Source organism: Canis aureus, chromosome 36, assembly GCF_053574225.1.
Source record: "Canis aureus isolate CA01 chromosome 36, VMU_Caureus_v.1.0, whole genome shotgun sequence".
Lineage (NCBI taxonomy): Eukaryota > Metazoa > Chordata > Mammalia > Carnivora > Canidae > Canis > Canis aureus.
This window is the reverse complement of record NC_135646.1, coordinates 16,278,763-16,293,721: the sequence shown is the minus strand read 5'-3', so window position 1 is coordinate 16,293,721 and position 14,959 is coordinate 16,278,763. Positions and strand designations below refer to the sequence as shown.

General features: G+C 38.8%; 1 protein-coding gene across 3 annotated transcripts in view; it reads right to left on the bottom strand.

The window, feature by feature from the left end:
• Positions 1-5,951: 5,951 nt before the first annotated feature.
• Positions 5,952-14,959, bottom strand: part of NDUFS1 (NADH:ubiquinone oxidoreductase core subunit S1) — a 32,754-nt gene continuing 23,746 nt past the window's right edge. For all 3 annotated transcript variants that reach the window (XM_077885059.1, XM_077885058.1, XM_077885060.1), the window contains 5 exons: positions 14,059-14,213; positions 11,378-11,553; positions 10,487-10,621; positions 10,320-10,392; positions 5,952-8,300 (listed from right to left, as the gene is read on the bottom strand). In XM_077885059.1, the coding sequence (XP_077741185.1) occupies positions 8,209-8,300; positions 10,320-10,392; positions 10,487-10,621; positions 11,378-11,553; positions 14,059-14,213 (631 nt within the window). In that variant the 3' untranslated portion in view covers positions 5,952-8,208. The remainder of the gene's footprint in view (positions 8,301-10,319; positions 10,393-10,486; positions 10,622-11,377; positions 11,554-14,058; positions 14,214-14,959) is intronic.

Here is a 14,959-nt window from a genome sequence, read left to right as displayed (position 1 = left end):
TCTAGCTCTCTGAGCCCCGAGCAAGCCCTACCAGTACAATTATCCTGGGACTGTCCTGCTGAATAGACCACAGGTAGATGCTCTGGAAGACCGTCCCCTCTGGATCCGTCTTTCAACCATTCCGGCCCAGGAGCCAAGCTTGTGAGCGGAGATGCTGTCTGGGAGCTGGGTGTCCCCACTCGAGCCGCTCCGGCCCGCCGCTGAGTCAACCCCTGGCCTTCCAGCATCCAGCTGAGGCTCCAGCCTTACAGAACAGGGAGTCGCCCCCATCTCCGCTGTGCCCTTTCTGTATTCTGCACTCATGGGATTATCTCATGAGCGTAATAAGACGGTTGTTGTTTCACACCATTAAATTTTGGGGTAGTTTGTTACACAGCAGAGAATAACTAGAACACTTCTCTTACAATGTTTTAGTTGGGTAGGTGGCTACACACCTAGAAGTCCCATTTCCCAGCCTCCTCTCTGGCGGGTGAATGTGGCTGTCTTACCTATGATACTGGACTAGAAACGATGCAGTGTCCAAGTCACGTCAATACAATGCTAGCGGCTTGTCCCCCATTCGTGCCTCTCACCCGCGTCTTGCCGGCTGAGACTGATAATTGGAGCAGCTATCTGGGATCCGGGATACTCCGGGCGGCTGCCACGGATGCCTCAGGTGGCGGACTCTGGGACAGTTTAGTGTACACAACTGTATTAATGAGTTCCCTGGAGGTCAGCACTGTAAGGGAGTGAAAGAAAGCAGGACTGGGCAGAGCGAAGCGGAGCCGAAGTGCAGGCCGTAGTGCAGGCCGGGCCCAGTGACGGTCCCAGGTCCCAGCGCTCCCGCAGAGCTTCGGAGCTGAGCCAGCCCTTCGGAGTTGACCCGGTCAGGGGGTCTAGAAGGTCAGGCCTCTGTACGCCCCCATGGATCAGCCGTCGGATGTAGGCCGTCCTGCCGTCTGCTTTCACTAGGTCAGGACTACAGCAGACTGCTTGTCTATTATTACATGACAAAATAGCCAAAAACCTAATGGCTAAAGACAACAGACATTTAATATCTCCGTTTCCGGGGGTCAGGGATCCAGAAGTGTAGAGGTAGGGGTCATCTCAACCCAGTTTGGGGCCAAAGCATCAGCTCACTCCGGTGGTTGCTGGAAGGTAGTGCTCGTCCTCACCACAAGGTCCTTTCCACGGGCTGCTTATGCATCCCCACAACATGGCAGGCGGTGACCCGAGGGCGAGAACCAGACAACGCCCAACATGGAAGCCACTTTCAAACACTCAGCGGGGGCGGGGGGCTCAGCGGTATAGCGCCGCCTGCAGCCCAGGGCCCGATCCTGGAGTCCCGGGATGGAGTCCCACGACCGGCTCCCTGCATGGGGCCTGCTCCTCCCTCTGCTTGTGTCTCTGCCTCTCTGTCTCTCAAGAATAAATAAATAAAATCTTTTAAAAAAAATTTAAAAATAAATAAAAACTCAGCCGGGACATCCCAGATGAGTACAAGTGAGTCCGTTTAAGTCCAGCCCACACTCACGGAGGGGATTACAGAAGGGCATGGATCCCAGGAGGCAGAGATCACTGGGGCCATCTCAGAAGCTGCCTACCACACCTAACACGCACACAATTTGGCCTCCTATTTTTAGTTTTCATCAGTTTACATGTTTTGTTTTGCCCCGTATTCTTCAGCTAAGCTATGTGTTTACAAATTATAAAAGCAAGGGCATCTGGGTGGCTCAGTTGGTTAAGCGTCTGCCTTTGGCTTGGGTCACGATCCCAGGGTCCTAGGATGGAGCCGCATGTGGGGCTCCCAGCTCGGCAGGGAGCGTGCTTCTCTCTTTGCCCCAAATCCTACTCATACTCTCTCCTTTTCTCAAATAAATAAAATCTACAAAACAATAATAAAAGCAAAATATTTTTGCTGTAAAAACTCAAATGTTCCAATGGTAGAGATGTAAAATCCTTTTCTTTATCCTCATTATAGAGAAACTACCCAGAGGTGTCTGCTGAAATACATTTCACACATAAGTAAATATATATATTTATATATACATATATTAACATCTATATATTTACATCTATATATTAAGATACATATTATTGCATCTTAATGGTTTTTGGATTTGTTTTGTTTTTGTTTTTGTTTGCATCTTAATGTTCTTTATGTATCTTGGAGCTCTTTCCATATCAGCAAGTGGAGATCTAAATCATTCTAACATTTGTATATTTTATGATTGTACCAATAATATTTTATGTCCTCCATTAATAGACATTTTTTTGTTTTAGGGGAGCCTGGGTGGCTCAGTCAGTTAAGCATCTGCCTTTAGCTCAGGTCATGATCTCAGGGTCCTGGGATTGCCCGCATCAGGCTCCTGGCTCAGCAGGGAGTCTGCTTGTCTCTCTCTGCCTCTCCCCGAGTTCATGCGTACACATGTTCTCTTTCAAATAAATAAAATCTTTTTAAAAAATTTAAAAATCAGGGATCCCTGGGTGGCTCAGCGGTTTAGCACCCCCTTCAGCCCAGGGTATGATCCTGGAGTCCTGGGATCAAGTCCCATCCATATCAGGCTCCCTGCATGGAGCCTGCTTCTCCCTCTGCCTGTGTCTCTGCCTCTCTCTTTCTCTCTCTCTGTCTCTCATGAATAAATAAATAAAATCTTTTAAAAAATTGAAAAAAATTAAAAAATCTTTTAAAATATAAAAACATTTTGATGATTATTGTACAGTGACTGAGTGTATCTGTTTCCCTAGGTAATGGCTAACACTGGGTATTAGTAAATTTTAAAATTTTGTTAGGTTTAGCTGTGGCCACCACTGTTTTATGTACATACCTGTAGTCAAATGTCCTGACATGACTTTAATTGATGTTTACAGATCTTTTACTACACTGTTAGCTTCCTGAGGACACCAACTAAAGTGCATTTCTCTTAGCATTGGATTTGGCACACAATACTCTGCAAACGTTTAATAAATTGGAGTTGACTTTAAGGCTTTGAGATGCCCCTGAACTAGGAGTCAGAAGAGGTGGTTCAAACCAAAAAACCAGCCCCTAATTCTCTCTGGCTTCCATTTCCACAATTACAAAATGCATGTGTAATACTAGATTTTTCTTGGGGCACTGGGGTGGCTCAGTCAGTTGAGCATCTGGCTCTTGATCTCAGTTCAGATCTTGATCTCAGGGTGGCAAGTTCAAGCTCCAAGTTGAGCTCCATACTACTGAGTGTGGAGCCTACTTAAAAAAATAAACTAGATTTCTTTCTACAGTCCTTTTCAGACCCCAAATTATATGCTTCTAAGAAGGAAATTGTTATTCATCTTGTGATTTCTTTACATGCCAATTCAAAATTCAAGAAACTAATCACTAGTCCTAAAGCAATCTTCACCATATTTTTCAGTACCACGTTTTTCAGTGTAAGTTGTTTTAAAAATATTAAGATATCAAATATTTTTAGAATTTTCCATTGTAAAATCTACAAACACTTCAAGGAAAAGGTATTTGGTTCCAAGATCCTTGTTCTATTAAAATCTAGACCTTACCAAAAAAAAAAAAAAAAAAAAAAAAAAAAAAAATCTAGACCTTAAGTCTAATCATAGTTTTGTTACTGTCTCTTGGGCCAAATTATTTTAAAGATTTTATTTATTTGAGAGAGAGGGAGCACAAGGGTGAGGGGCAGAGAGAGGAGAACCAGACTCCTCACTGATGCCTGATGTGGCGCTTGATCCTAGGACTCTGGGATCATGACCTGGGCCAATGGCAAAAGCTTACCTGAATGAGTAACCCAGGTGCCCCTCTTGGGTTGAATTCAATAAGCAAATTTTTTTTTTAAAGATTTTATTTATTTATGAGAGACACACAGAGAGAGAGAGAGGCAGAGACAGAAGCAGGCTCCATGCAGGGAGCCTGACGTGGGACTCGATCCCGGGACCCCACGATCGTGCCCTGAGCCAAAGGCAGGCGCTTAACCGCTGAGCCACCCAGGCATCCCTAAATAAGCAAATTAATTAAAGTACTATGCAATTGCTTCTTTAAAATATTGGTCATTAAAATTGTTAGGGAGTTACCAGCTATCTTCATCATTATTAAACTGTGGCCATATATACATCTATAAACAATTTTTTGTTCCAATAGATCTTTATCAGATTATTTTTATGCCCACTGTTTCTGAACACGGAGTCAATCACAAACATGAGGTCTAGCCATGCTAGTAATATAGGACTAGCCTCACAAAATGTCCTAAAAAATAGCTTGTCCTACTCCTGCATACCAGAATCTCTGCTTGAGCCCTCATTTTCACAACCATACCAGACCTTTGCTAACTAGGGATTTGCAGTATTACTAGTGACATCTGAACAGAAGTCATGACACGCTAACATTTTAAAACACACCTCTTACCACTTCTTTAAGCTGCTTTAGTTCTTCTTAGGTATTGAATAGTGGTAGGGTGACTTGAGTAACAGAAGTCTGACATTTTATACTGATCAAAAGTTTATGTCGGCAAAAGAATCTACTGGCCGGCCACCCTTTGTACATATCAGTAGCTTTAACCCTCTTTCAGTACCCTTTCTACCACTAGCAAATAATCTTCCCTCTTCTGATAGCCCTGTTTTTATGGTTTTGCTCTTAGAAATAATCTCTTTTAAATAAATTTATTTGAAAAAAAAAAATCTCTTTTGGGGCACTTGGGTGGCTCAATTGGCTAAGCGTCTGCCTTCAATTCAGCTCAGGTCATGATCCCAGGGTCCTTGGATCAAGACCCGCATCAGACTCCCTGCTCAGTGCAGCATCTGCTTCTCCCTCTGCCCTCTGCTGTGCTCTCTCTCTTGCTCTGTCAAATAAATAAATCAAATCTTAAAAAAAAAAAAAGTAATCTCTTTAAAGGATTAGAACCCAACAGACTTGGTAAATCTACAACTACTGAAAGTTCCATCAAAAAAAGCAGACTTGGGCAGCCCGGGTGGCTCAGTGGTTTAGCGCGGCCTTCAGCCCAGGGCCTGATCCTGGAGACCGGGGATTGAGTCCCACATCGGGCTCCCTGTATGAAGCCTGCTTCTCCCTCTGCCTGTGTCTCTGACTCTCTCTCTCATGAATAAATAAAATATATTTTTTTAAAAAAGCAGACTTCTGCATAATAAATTTTCACAGCTTTGGTGTTTTGGTCAGGTTGACCTTGGATAAGTCATTTAATTCCCTGGAATGCATTTCTTTAGAAAAACAAAAGATGGAGATTATACTTGGGATGCCTTTCCCTACAACCAATAGTTTGAGTTTTTCACTTCATTCATTTAGAATGGGGACTTTTAATTAATTTTAGGATCAAAAACTCCCATGGGGCATCTGACTGGTTCAGTCAGTAGAGTGACTTTTACTGTTTTGTGAGTTTGAGCCCCATGTTGGGTACAGAGCTTAGTTTTACTTTTTTTTTTTTTTTTAAGATTTTTATTTATTTATTTATGAGAGAGAGAGAGAGAGGTGCAGAGACACACACAGAGGGAGAAGCAGGCTCCATGCAGGGAGCCCAACGTGGTACTCAATCCCTGGTCTCCAGGATCAGGCCCTGGGCTGAAGGCGGTGCTAACCCGCTGAGCCACCTGGGCTGCCCCAGTGCTTAGTTAAAAAACAACAACAAAACTCCCATGGAGGGCTAGCGGCAACCTCCTGAAACTGTGAGCAAAATTTTGAATACACGTTTTCCTATAATGATGGTCTTCAGTTATTAAGCACATTGAACACTTACTGTATGTCAGGAAGTAAGCTAGGATTTCCATAGGTTTTCTGACCTGATCCTCATAATAACATTACTAGGTAGAGGTAAATAAAATTATTCGATTTTTATCCCCATTTTACAAATGAGGAAATAATTAAAAATTTTTTCTTAGTAACTTTTCCAAAGATGAACTAGATCTGTCTGACCAGACAGGAGGTGATGTTTAAACAACTCCACAACAAACAATAATAAACAACTATATGCTGGGTATTAAGAAGGCATCATACTTTTTATTAGTTTGTTATAATACAATTCACAATAAATTTGGGAAGCATTTTGTATAGAGCTTAGGCTTTAAGATCTTTCTTGTACATCTATTCAATTTTCATAGCAGTCCATGAGGTTTACATTTGAGGCAATATGGGACAATAAGTCAAACTCCCTTGCCTTTAGTCTCTAACTCTGTAGCTTTAGGCAAGTTATTTGCTATTTCTTGGGTCTCAATACCTATTGTTTGCAGGGTTTTTGTGAAAACTAGACATAATATACTTAATGCTTTAGTGATACATATCTAGAAGGTCCTCCTTAAATGAGAGGCTATTTCCAGACTGCCTTCTTCATCCAAAGGGACCTGGCCCGTAAGCCCTTGCAGACCTCTTTCATTACTTAGAATCATAATTCCATCAGTCAAGTTATTCTCCCCTATATGTATTTTTCTTCTATCTGGGGGCTCTTCTACAAAAAAACTTTTTTCCCCTAGCAACTACCTTTAACGTTTATGTTCACAATAACCTTAATATTTAGCATTACGTGATTAATAGGTGCCCATTAGACAGACCTGCATGTTTACTTTACATAAAAAACAGCCAATTTTATTGAGCACTACTTACCCCAGACAAGGTATTCTTTATAGGATTACAAGTTCACATGTTGCCTAGATGGCAACCCAAGGATTGTGGACCCTCTTGGTCATACATTACCTCTTCTCCATGTGAACACAATATTCCTTCAGCAACAAGCCTATGAAGTCTACACACATGCACTGAAAAGTACTATGTAAAATACGAAATTGGCAGCATCTGCCCCCTAGAGATCAGCTACAGTATTAAAGAGTAAAGAAAATATAGGGTGCAAAAGGTTTGTATTGAATTCAAAGACTTTCAGGAAGAATTTGTACAATTTCAGGCAACTTATAATTTTAAATACTTTAAGCAAGATACACTTCATAATGTATCGCTAAAGAAAAAATAAAGTTTGGGAAAAAAGTTACAAGTGACAAATTTTGTACAGTTTTTGAAGATAAAGTATTAATGTCATAGTGTTATTTGAAAAACCTTTATTGTTGTATCAGGAATACCGCATCCTATAATTGGGCTGTCTTTAGTGAAAGTAGGAATAAGGATTACAGAGCAAACGGATTCTGACCATAGATTTTGAAAAAAATTTTATGTGGCTTTAAATTATCTTCTAGATTAATTAATTATAAAAGTTTTACCTCCTTTTTGTTTTGACAACTGAAAATTATGAAAGCTGTTAGTTTTGTCTTCTATTATTGGAATAATTTAGTTGACTTAAAACCGCAGATGGTGTTATATAATGAATATGGAACATCAACAAAGACCTAAATTATATCCCTTAACTCCCTCACTCCAGTGGTGCATGTGTGTATAATCTCTTACACAAAGAAAAATGTCACATAAATCACCATGACATATGAACAGAATCAGAGAAAACAGAAAAATGTGCTATCCAATAAGCTTCTCAATGCTAATTCTTAGAAGTAACAACCTATAATATCTGTATTAATGGGAGGGAATTATGTGTAGCAGGTAAGAACAATAGGCTTTGGAGTCAGAAAGAACTAGGCTCCAGTCCTTGAATTTTGCTGTGACCTTAGGCAAGCTACCAAATATCCCTAAACTTCAGTTTCTTCATCTGTAAAATGAGATAACACTACCTCACAGAGCTGCAGCAAGGACAAAACAAGATAATACATGTAAAACCAGAGTGCTTAGCACAGAGAAAAAGCTGAATAATCATTACCTATCATTATTATGATTATTATAGTTGTCCAAGATACATATCTGATATATGATAATATTATACATATTCTATTTACCCAGCTTGACAGAATGCTCAAATCTTCACTTTAGCACTAGAAAACAGTGAGTCCTAATGGAAGTTCTTTTTATTTCATCGATTTTACAAACATAAATGATCAATGAAAATGAACAAAAACCCACATTTTAAGAATTCTGTGTCACAAAAATTGCCAATATTTTTATGTGAAAGAGCATCTGTATACATGTTTATTGAACTATTTAACAACGTTTACACAAAATACATAAATGTCTTTGAAACCTCAAAGTTCACTGATAATTGCAGCATCATTTTCAAATAAGTAAGGTACAACCTTAAATATTACATTATTCAGATTATTTTTTAAAGAGATAAAACCTGTAGGAGATCACTCCAACATAACTGTCCATTAATTATTTGTAACAAAATGGGGTTCCTAATAGAAGTTTCAGCATATGGATGGTTCCTCTATTGCCTGGGCACCCTCTGTGACAGCTTTGACACATTTAGCCATTGTCTGTGAGGCTCTGCTAATGGAGTCTGAAAGATATTAAAAAATTTGCATTTTGATAACATGATTTTTTTTAAAAGCACATAGTAAAACTTTGTTGCACACATTTAGGAACAACAACAAAAAAAGACTATAAAATTCTATGTAAATAGGGACACATGGGTGGTTCAGTGGTTGACTGCCTTTGGCTCAGGGCATGGTCCCAGAGTCCCGGAATCCGAGTCCCATATCGGGCTCTTTGAGAGGAGCCTGCTTCTCTCTCTGCCTGCTCTGCCTGCTCTGCCTCTCTCTGTGTCTCTCATGAATTAAAAAAAAAAAAAAAAAAAAAAACAACAACCATAAAATGGCTGGAGGCCTAAAATGTCATCTTAAAAAATTCTATGTAAAAATATGTGAGAGAAACAAATTCAGAAAATAAGCTAAATGTTTTTAATAAGTACTCCTAGGAATGATTAAATAATCACATACAGCCATATAATATGCCAGTATGTAACCATTATAAATACTATAGAGAAGTGCTAGACAGGACAAATATGTACACAATACTGTCACTGAAAAAAGTTTATAAAATAGTATGTGTACTAAAATCCACTGAATCCAGTGAATTTTATGGTATGTGAATCGTATTTCTTTTCTTTTAATTTTTTAAAAAAGGATTTTATCTATTTATTTATTTATTTATTTATTATTATTTTTTGGATTTTATTTATCCATGAGAGACACACAAAGAGAGAGAGACAGAGAGAGAGAGAGGCAGAGACATAGGCAGGGGGAGAAGCAGGCTCCATGCAGGGAGCCCGACATGGGACTCGATCCTGGGACTCCAGGATTAGGCCCTGGGCTGAAGGCACCACTAAACCACTGAGCCCCCCGGGCTGCCTGTGAATCGTATTTCAATAAAACTGTCAACCCCTCCCCGCTGGTAAATGAATAATCATATTTTTTGTTTAAATAAATATTTGTATATCCCTATATGATTGACAAGATGTCAAAAAAATAAAAGTAATTTCTAGATAGTGAGATCATAGTAACTGTTCTTTGCTCTTTGGGCTTAGGTACACATTCTACAACAAACATAACTTTTATTTTATTTTTTTATTTTTATTTTTATTTTTGATTTATGATAGTCACACAGAGAGAGAGAGAGAGAGAGGCAGAGACATAGGCAGAGGGAGAAGCAGGGAACCCGACTTGGGATTCGATCCCGGGTCTCCAGGATCGCGCCCTGGGCCAAAGGCAGAAGCCAAACCGCTGTGCCACCCAGGGATCCCCCAAACATAACTTTTATAACTAAAAAACCCAATTAAAAATAATCTTAAATTTTAAAAAATATATATATCTGCTTTTAGACAGAAAATTTAAAATCCTCAACTACTTCATAACACAGATGCAATATCAAGTGTTATATTATATCAAAGGTAAGATATTCAGTAAACAAGTTTCAGTAAGTCCACATTCCTTAAAAACATCCCTAACAATGTCCATCAGAAGCACTCTAACATACTTCACATTTAAGTGTTTTGTGTTTCTAATGTAATTCTCAGAAAAACTTTCAGAGTTGTCACTTACAAAAATATCTCCCTAAATTGCTATATGATGATTTTACACACAACAGTAAATTTTATATTTAAAATCTGCTTAGGGATGCCTGGGTGGCTCAGTGGTTGGGCATCTCCCTTCAGCTCAGGGCGTGATCCTGGATTCCTGGGATCAGGATTGAGTCCCACATCAGACTCCCTGCATGGAGTCTGCTTCTCCTCCCTCTGCCTGTGTCTCTGTCTCTCTTTCTGTGTCTCTCAAAAATAAATACAAATCTTTAAAAAAAAAAATCTGCTTACATTTCAGAAATAAAGGAAATTAGAATAAAATCAGAAAATGAACATTAAAAAAAAAAGAAAATGAACATTACTTCTGATGTTTCAAAATTTTCAAAGGTTAAATAAAAATATCAAATATTCTCATTAACAGGTTGGAACTGTAATGCTAAATTAGGTGATCTCATTCCTTCCCGCCTTTCATATTTGGCAATCATGCTAACAAATGCATACCTGTCATGTAGAAGTCTTTTATTGTTAGCTGAGGTGGAACAAGTGGATCAGCAAGAAGTTGCTGGTTCACTAGCTGCAAAAAAAGGGATTATGAGATCAATGACAGAACTGAAAACTAACATCCTAGGATTTACTAGTATGAAAACTACATACAGGCAAGTTTTTACCTTGGAGAGCTCATTTGCTTGCTGGAAATAATTGGCTCCTTCCACATCATCATATCGGACAAGATTAGGAGAGACTTCTTCCAATCTGTGCCTTACTTGATCCAGAGTATCATATGGAAGGGTCATACCTGCAATCTATAATTATCAGGTTCCCAGAATTGACACAGAGCTTTAGTACTTAAAAAATTCAAATAATACGTAATTGAGACTATAGTGAAATGTTGTAGTAGTGAAAATTCTATCAGTGTCCATTAGCATGTACATTAAGTGGTTAAGTGGAGAACACAAATGTCAAAAATTCTAATTCATAAACAGCTATCAGTACATAGTAATTTCTCTTTAGAAATTAGACTAAGTATGAAATAAATGATTAAAGAGATAATGCAGGACACCTGAGTGGCTCAGTGGTTGAGCATCTGCCTTCTGCTCAGGGAGTGATCCCAGGGTTCTGGGATCAAGTCCCACATCAGGCTTCCCACAGGGAGCATGCTTCTCCCTCTGCCTATGTCTCCACCTCTCTCTGTCTCTCTCATGAATAAATACATAAAATCTTAAAAAAAAAAAAAGAGAGATAATGCTATGCTAAACTTGAATGCTTTTACTAACCTGATATTGATCATATACAAAGTTTACAGACAATTGTGCATTATTTTAAATCTATGCTTTCTCTTTATAATAAAAAGAGTTAAATAAAGAGTTAAGTATTTTTAGGCAAAACAAGCCAAAAGATAAAAACATCAATATCAAACACCCATTTTCTGAATACATTTGTCCTACGGAGATTATTCAATCATCTCTGCACATCAGATTTGCATCCTCTTGACTCTGAAAATCATTTTGACAAGCTAACAAGTGAAACATCCTATTAGCAGCATCACTAAGAACAAATACCTCAGAGAGGGCTCTTAGAATTTTCCAGTCTTCTCTTGCCAAGCCAGGAGGTGTCACTGCTACTTTAGTCTGCTGAGCTCGGCCCTCAGTATTGACATAGGTAGCAGATTTCTCCGTATAAGCAGCGCCTGGGAGAATAACATCAGCTATAGGAGCACCAACGTCACCATGATGTCCTGTGAAAAGATGGAAAGTGGCAAGCCATATTTTGGCAAAAAATTGATTAGGTATTATATATGAACATAGGAAAGATCCTTTTAAAATCCCATTAAGAGGGCTCCTGGGTAGCTTAGTCGGGTTAAGCCTCTGCCTTCAGCTTAGGTCATGATCCCAGGGTCCTGAGATCTGATTCCCACATTAGGCTCCCTGCTCAGCAGGGAGTCTCCTTCTTCCTCTGCTTCTGCCCCTCCCCCTGCTCGTGCACTCTCTAGCTTTCTCTCTCAAATAAATAAAATCCTTAAAAAGAATAAAGATAAATCCATTAAGTATTACAGAAGTGTTTACAAGGGGATCCCTGGGTGGCTCAGTGGTTTGGCGCCTGCCTTTGGCCCAGGGTGTGATCCTGGAGTCCTGGGATCGAGTCCCACATTGGGCTCCCGGCATGGAGCCTGCTTCTCCCTCTGCCTCTCTCTCTCTCTCTCTCTGTATCTATCATGAATAAATAAATAAATAAATCTTAAAAAAAAAAAAGAAGTGTTTACAAAATTACAATATATAAAACAATACAAAAGTTTTGGGGGATGCCTAGGTGGCTCAGTGGTTGAATGTCTGCCTTCAGCTCAGGGTATGATCCTGGTCCAGGGATCGAGTCCTGCATCGAGCTCCCTGCAAGGAGCCTGCTTCTCCTTCTATGTCTCTGCCTCTCTCAGTGTCTCTCATGAATAAATAAATAAAATCTTAAAAAAAAAAAAAAAAAAAAGTTTTTTTTTTTTTTTTTTTGGGAAAAAAGGCCACTTTACCCACAATTCAACTTCCTTCCCAAAGAAAATTACTGATAAAAATTTGCTATGTATCTTCTCAGACGATTTTTTGTAAATACAGCAATATGTAGAATATCATATATAATCATGGGCGACTAGGTATATTATTTCTTTTGATGATTACAAAGTAGAAATACTCAGCTGTTAGTGAAATTTGATTAAATAGACTGAAATGGTAAAGGAACAAAAAATGTAGAACAGGAATGACAGTGATAATACTGAAAAGAATATAAACGGGATATTATAGAAAACAATATGACTGAAATAGTATAATGAGAATTTTAATAGTTTAACAAAAACTATTAGAAGGAAAAAAATCTGGAGTTAAATGAAAGAAAGCTATAAAACAATATATGAAGTCTCATCTCATTTGTATACATTTCCACATATACATAGAAAAATATATGAAGCATACATTTTTCTTTTTTTTACAGATTTAATTTATTTATTTATGTGAGAGACAGAGAGAGAGAGAGAGAGAGAGGCAGAGACACAGGCAGAGGGAGAAGCAGGCTCCATGCAGGGAGCCTGACGTGGGACTTGATTCCGGGTCTCCAGGATCAGGCCCTGCGCTGAAGGCAGCGCTAAACCGCTGAGCCACCCAGACTGCCCATGAAGCATACATTTCTAAAGCCATCATCAATGATTATTTCTGGATAGGATTAGGAACTGGATATAATTTATACATTTTGCTTTGTCAAACTAAAGATACAGAGTATTATATAACGCTCCTTATGTGCCATGGCAATAAAAAGCCTATTATAAATTTATGGTGTTTGTGTGAAATGAAATGGAGAATTATATAATACTTTTTTTCTGTAAAATATCCAAGAATACTCTGAACTCCATTTGTTCCAGGGAAACTTGATTGTTCAAGAAAATGAGTCAAACACAAAACAAAGTACTGGGGCACCTCTGTGGCTCTATGGTTGAGTATCTGCCTTTAGCTCAGGTCATGATTCTGGTGTCCAGGATCAAGTCCCACATCCTCCCCATGGGGAGCCTGCTTATCCCTCTGCCTATGTCTCTGCCTCTGTGTCTCTCATGAATAAATAAAATTAAAAAAAAATAAAACAAAGTACTGTCAAATATACTTCATTAAATGCCCTATAACTCAGCACTCACGATTTTTTAAATTTTTAAATATTTATGTAAAAATGCTTTCCTGCTTACATAATAATGCTAAATATTCTTTGAAAAGCTGAAATTTAAGGTTATATAATACTTGATTATATAAACAAACCATAATTTAACCATTCTTGTTGCTGAGGCATTTAGATTTCTTCTAATTCTTTATTATTAAGTATCATTAGGTAGTAATTCTTTTTTTTTATTAAGGTTTTATTTATTTGAGAGAGAGAGAGAAAACGAATGAATGGGGACAGGGAGAAGCAAGCTCTTCCCTGAGCAGGAAGCCCAGTGCAGGGCTTGATGTCAGGACTCTGGGATTATGACCTGAGTGGAAGGCAGATGCTTAACTGACTAAACCACCCAGGTGCCTGACCAGGTAATAAATTCTTAATAACAGTATCAATTACATAACTTATAAAACCTATAATCTGCATTTAAAAAAATATTGGGGGGTATGTGTCTAAAATTCTTGAATGGAAAATATTCAATCCACTAAATATATTGTCATACAGTTTCTAATCTACACAACATTGGATTCTCTTCTGTTTCTGTGTCACAGATGTTACTTACCTTGATAAATAATGAAACAATCCTTTGGCAAATCCTGTCGAGTGATACAACCTCCATCTGCTCCCAGGAGAAATAGCACTTTGGGAGGGTTCTTACGAATTGCTTCCACCCCGGGTTTATAGCCAAGGTCCAAAGCAGCTACTTGGCTTGCAATCCTGTAAAACAATTACAGATTTTTAGCATACCTGCAGTGTTATCATTACAAAAAATTAGTGATTTTTGAAATGATACTTAATCGTTTTTCTACTCAATGCTGACAAAGGCTTTCCCTCATCTTCTTAACCCATTATAAAATAGATGTCAAAACCAGAAATAGCAATATTTTACTGTTTTAAGAACAGCAAACAAAGAAACAAGATGCTTAGAACACTGTCTCCATGAGATATATTTTATTTTATTCTATTCTATTTTATTTTATTTATTTGTTTTTAAAGATTTATTTATTCATGATAGAGAGGTGGGGGGGGGGCAGAGACACAAGCAGAGGGAGAAGCAGGCTCCGTGTCGGGAGCCCGACGCAGGACTGGATCCTGGGACTCCAGGATCGCGCCCTGGGCCAAAGGCAGGCGCCAAACCACTGAGCCTCCCAGGGATCCCTATTTTATTTTATTTTTTAAGGGGAGGGAAATGCAGCAGAAACAGCAGAGGGACAGGGAGAGGAAGAATCCTAAGCAGGTTCCATGCCCAGCACAGAGCCTGATACAGGGCTCATCTCATGACCCTGAGATCATGACCTGAGCTAAAATTAAGAGTCAGATACGAAACAACTGAGCCACTCAGGCACCCAACTTTATGAGATACTAGTTAATAAAATAATTCTGGAAACTTTATGCCAATTGAAATTGTCCTAAATTGATTCTTACTCAATATGACAAGATATAAAGCACACAATAAGCCAAAA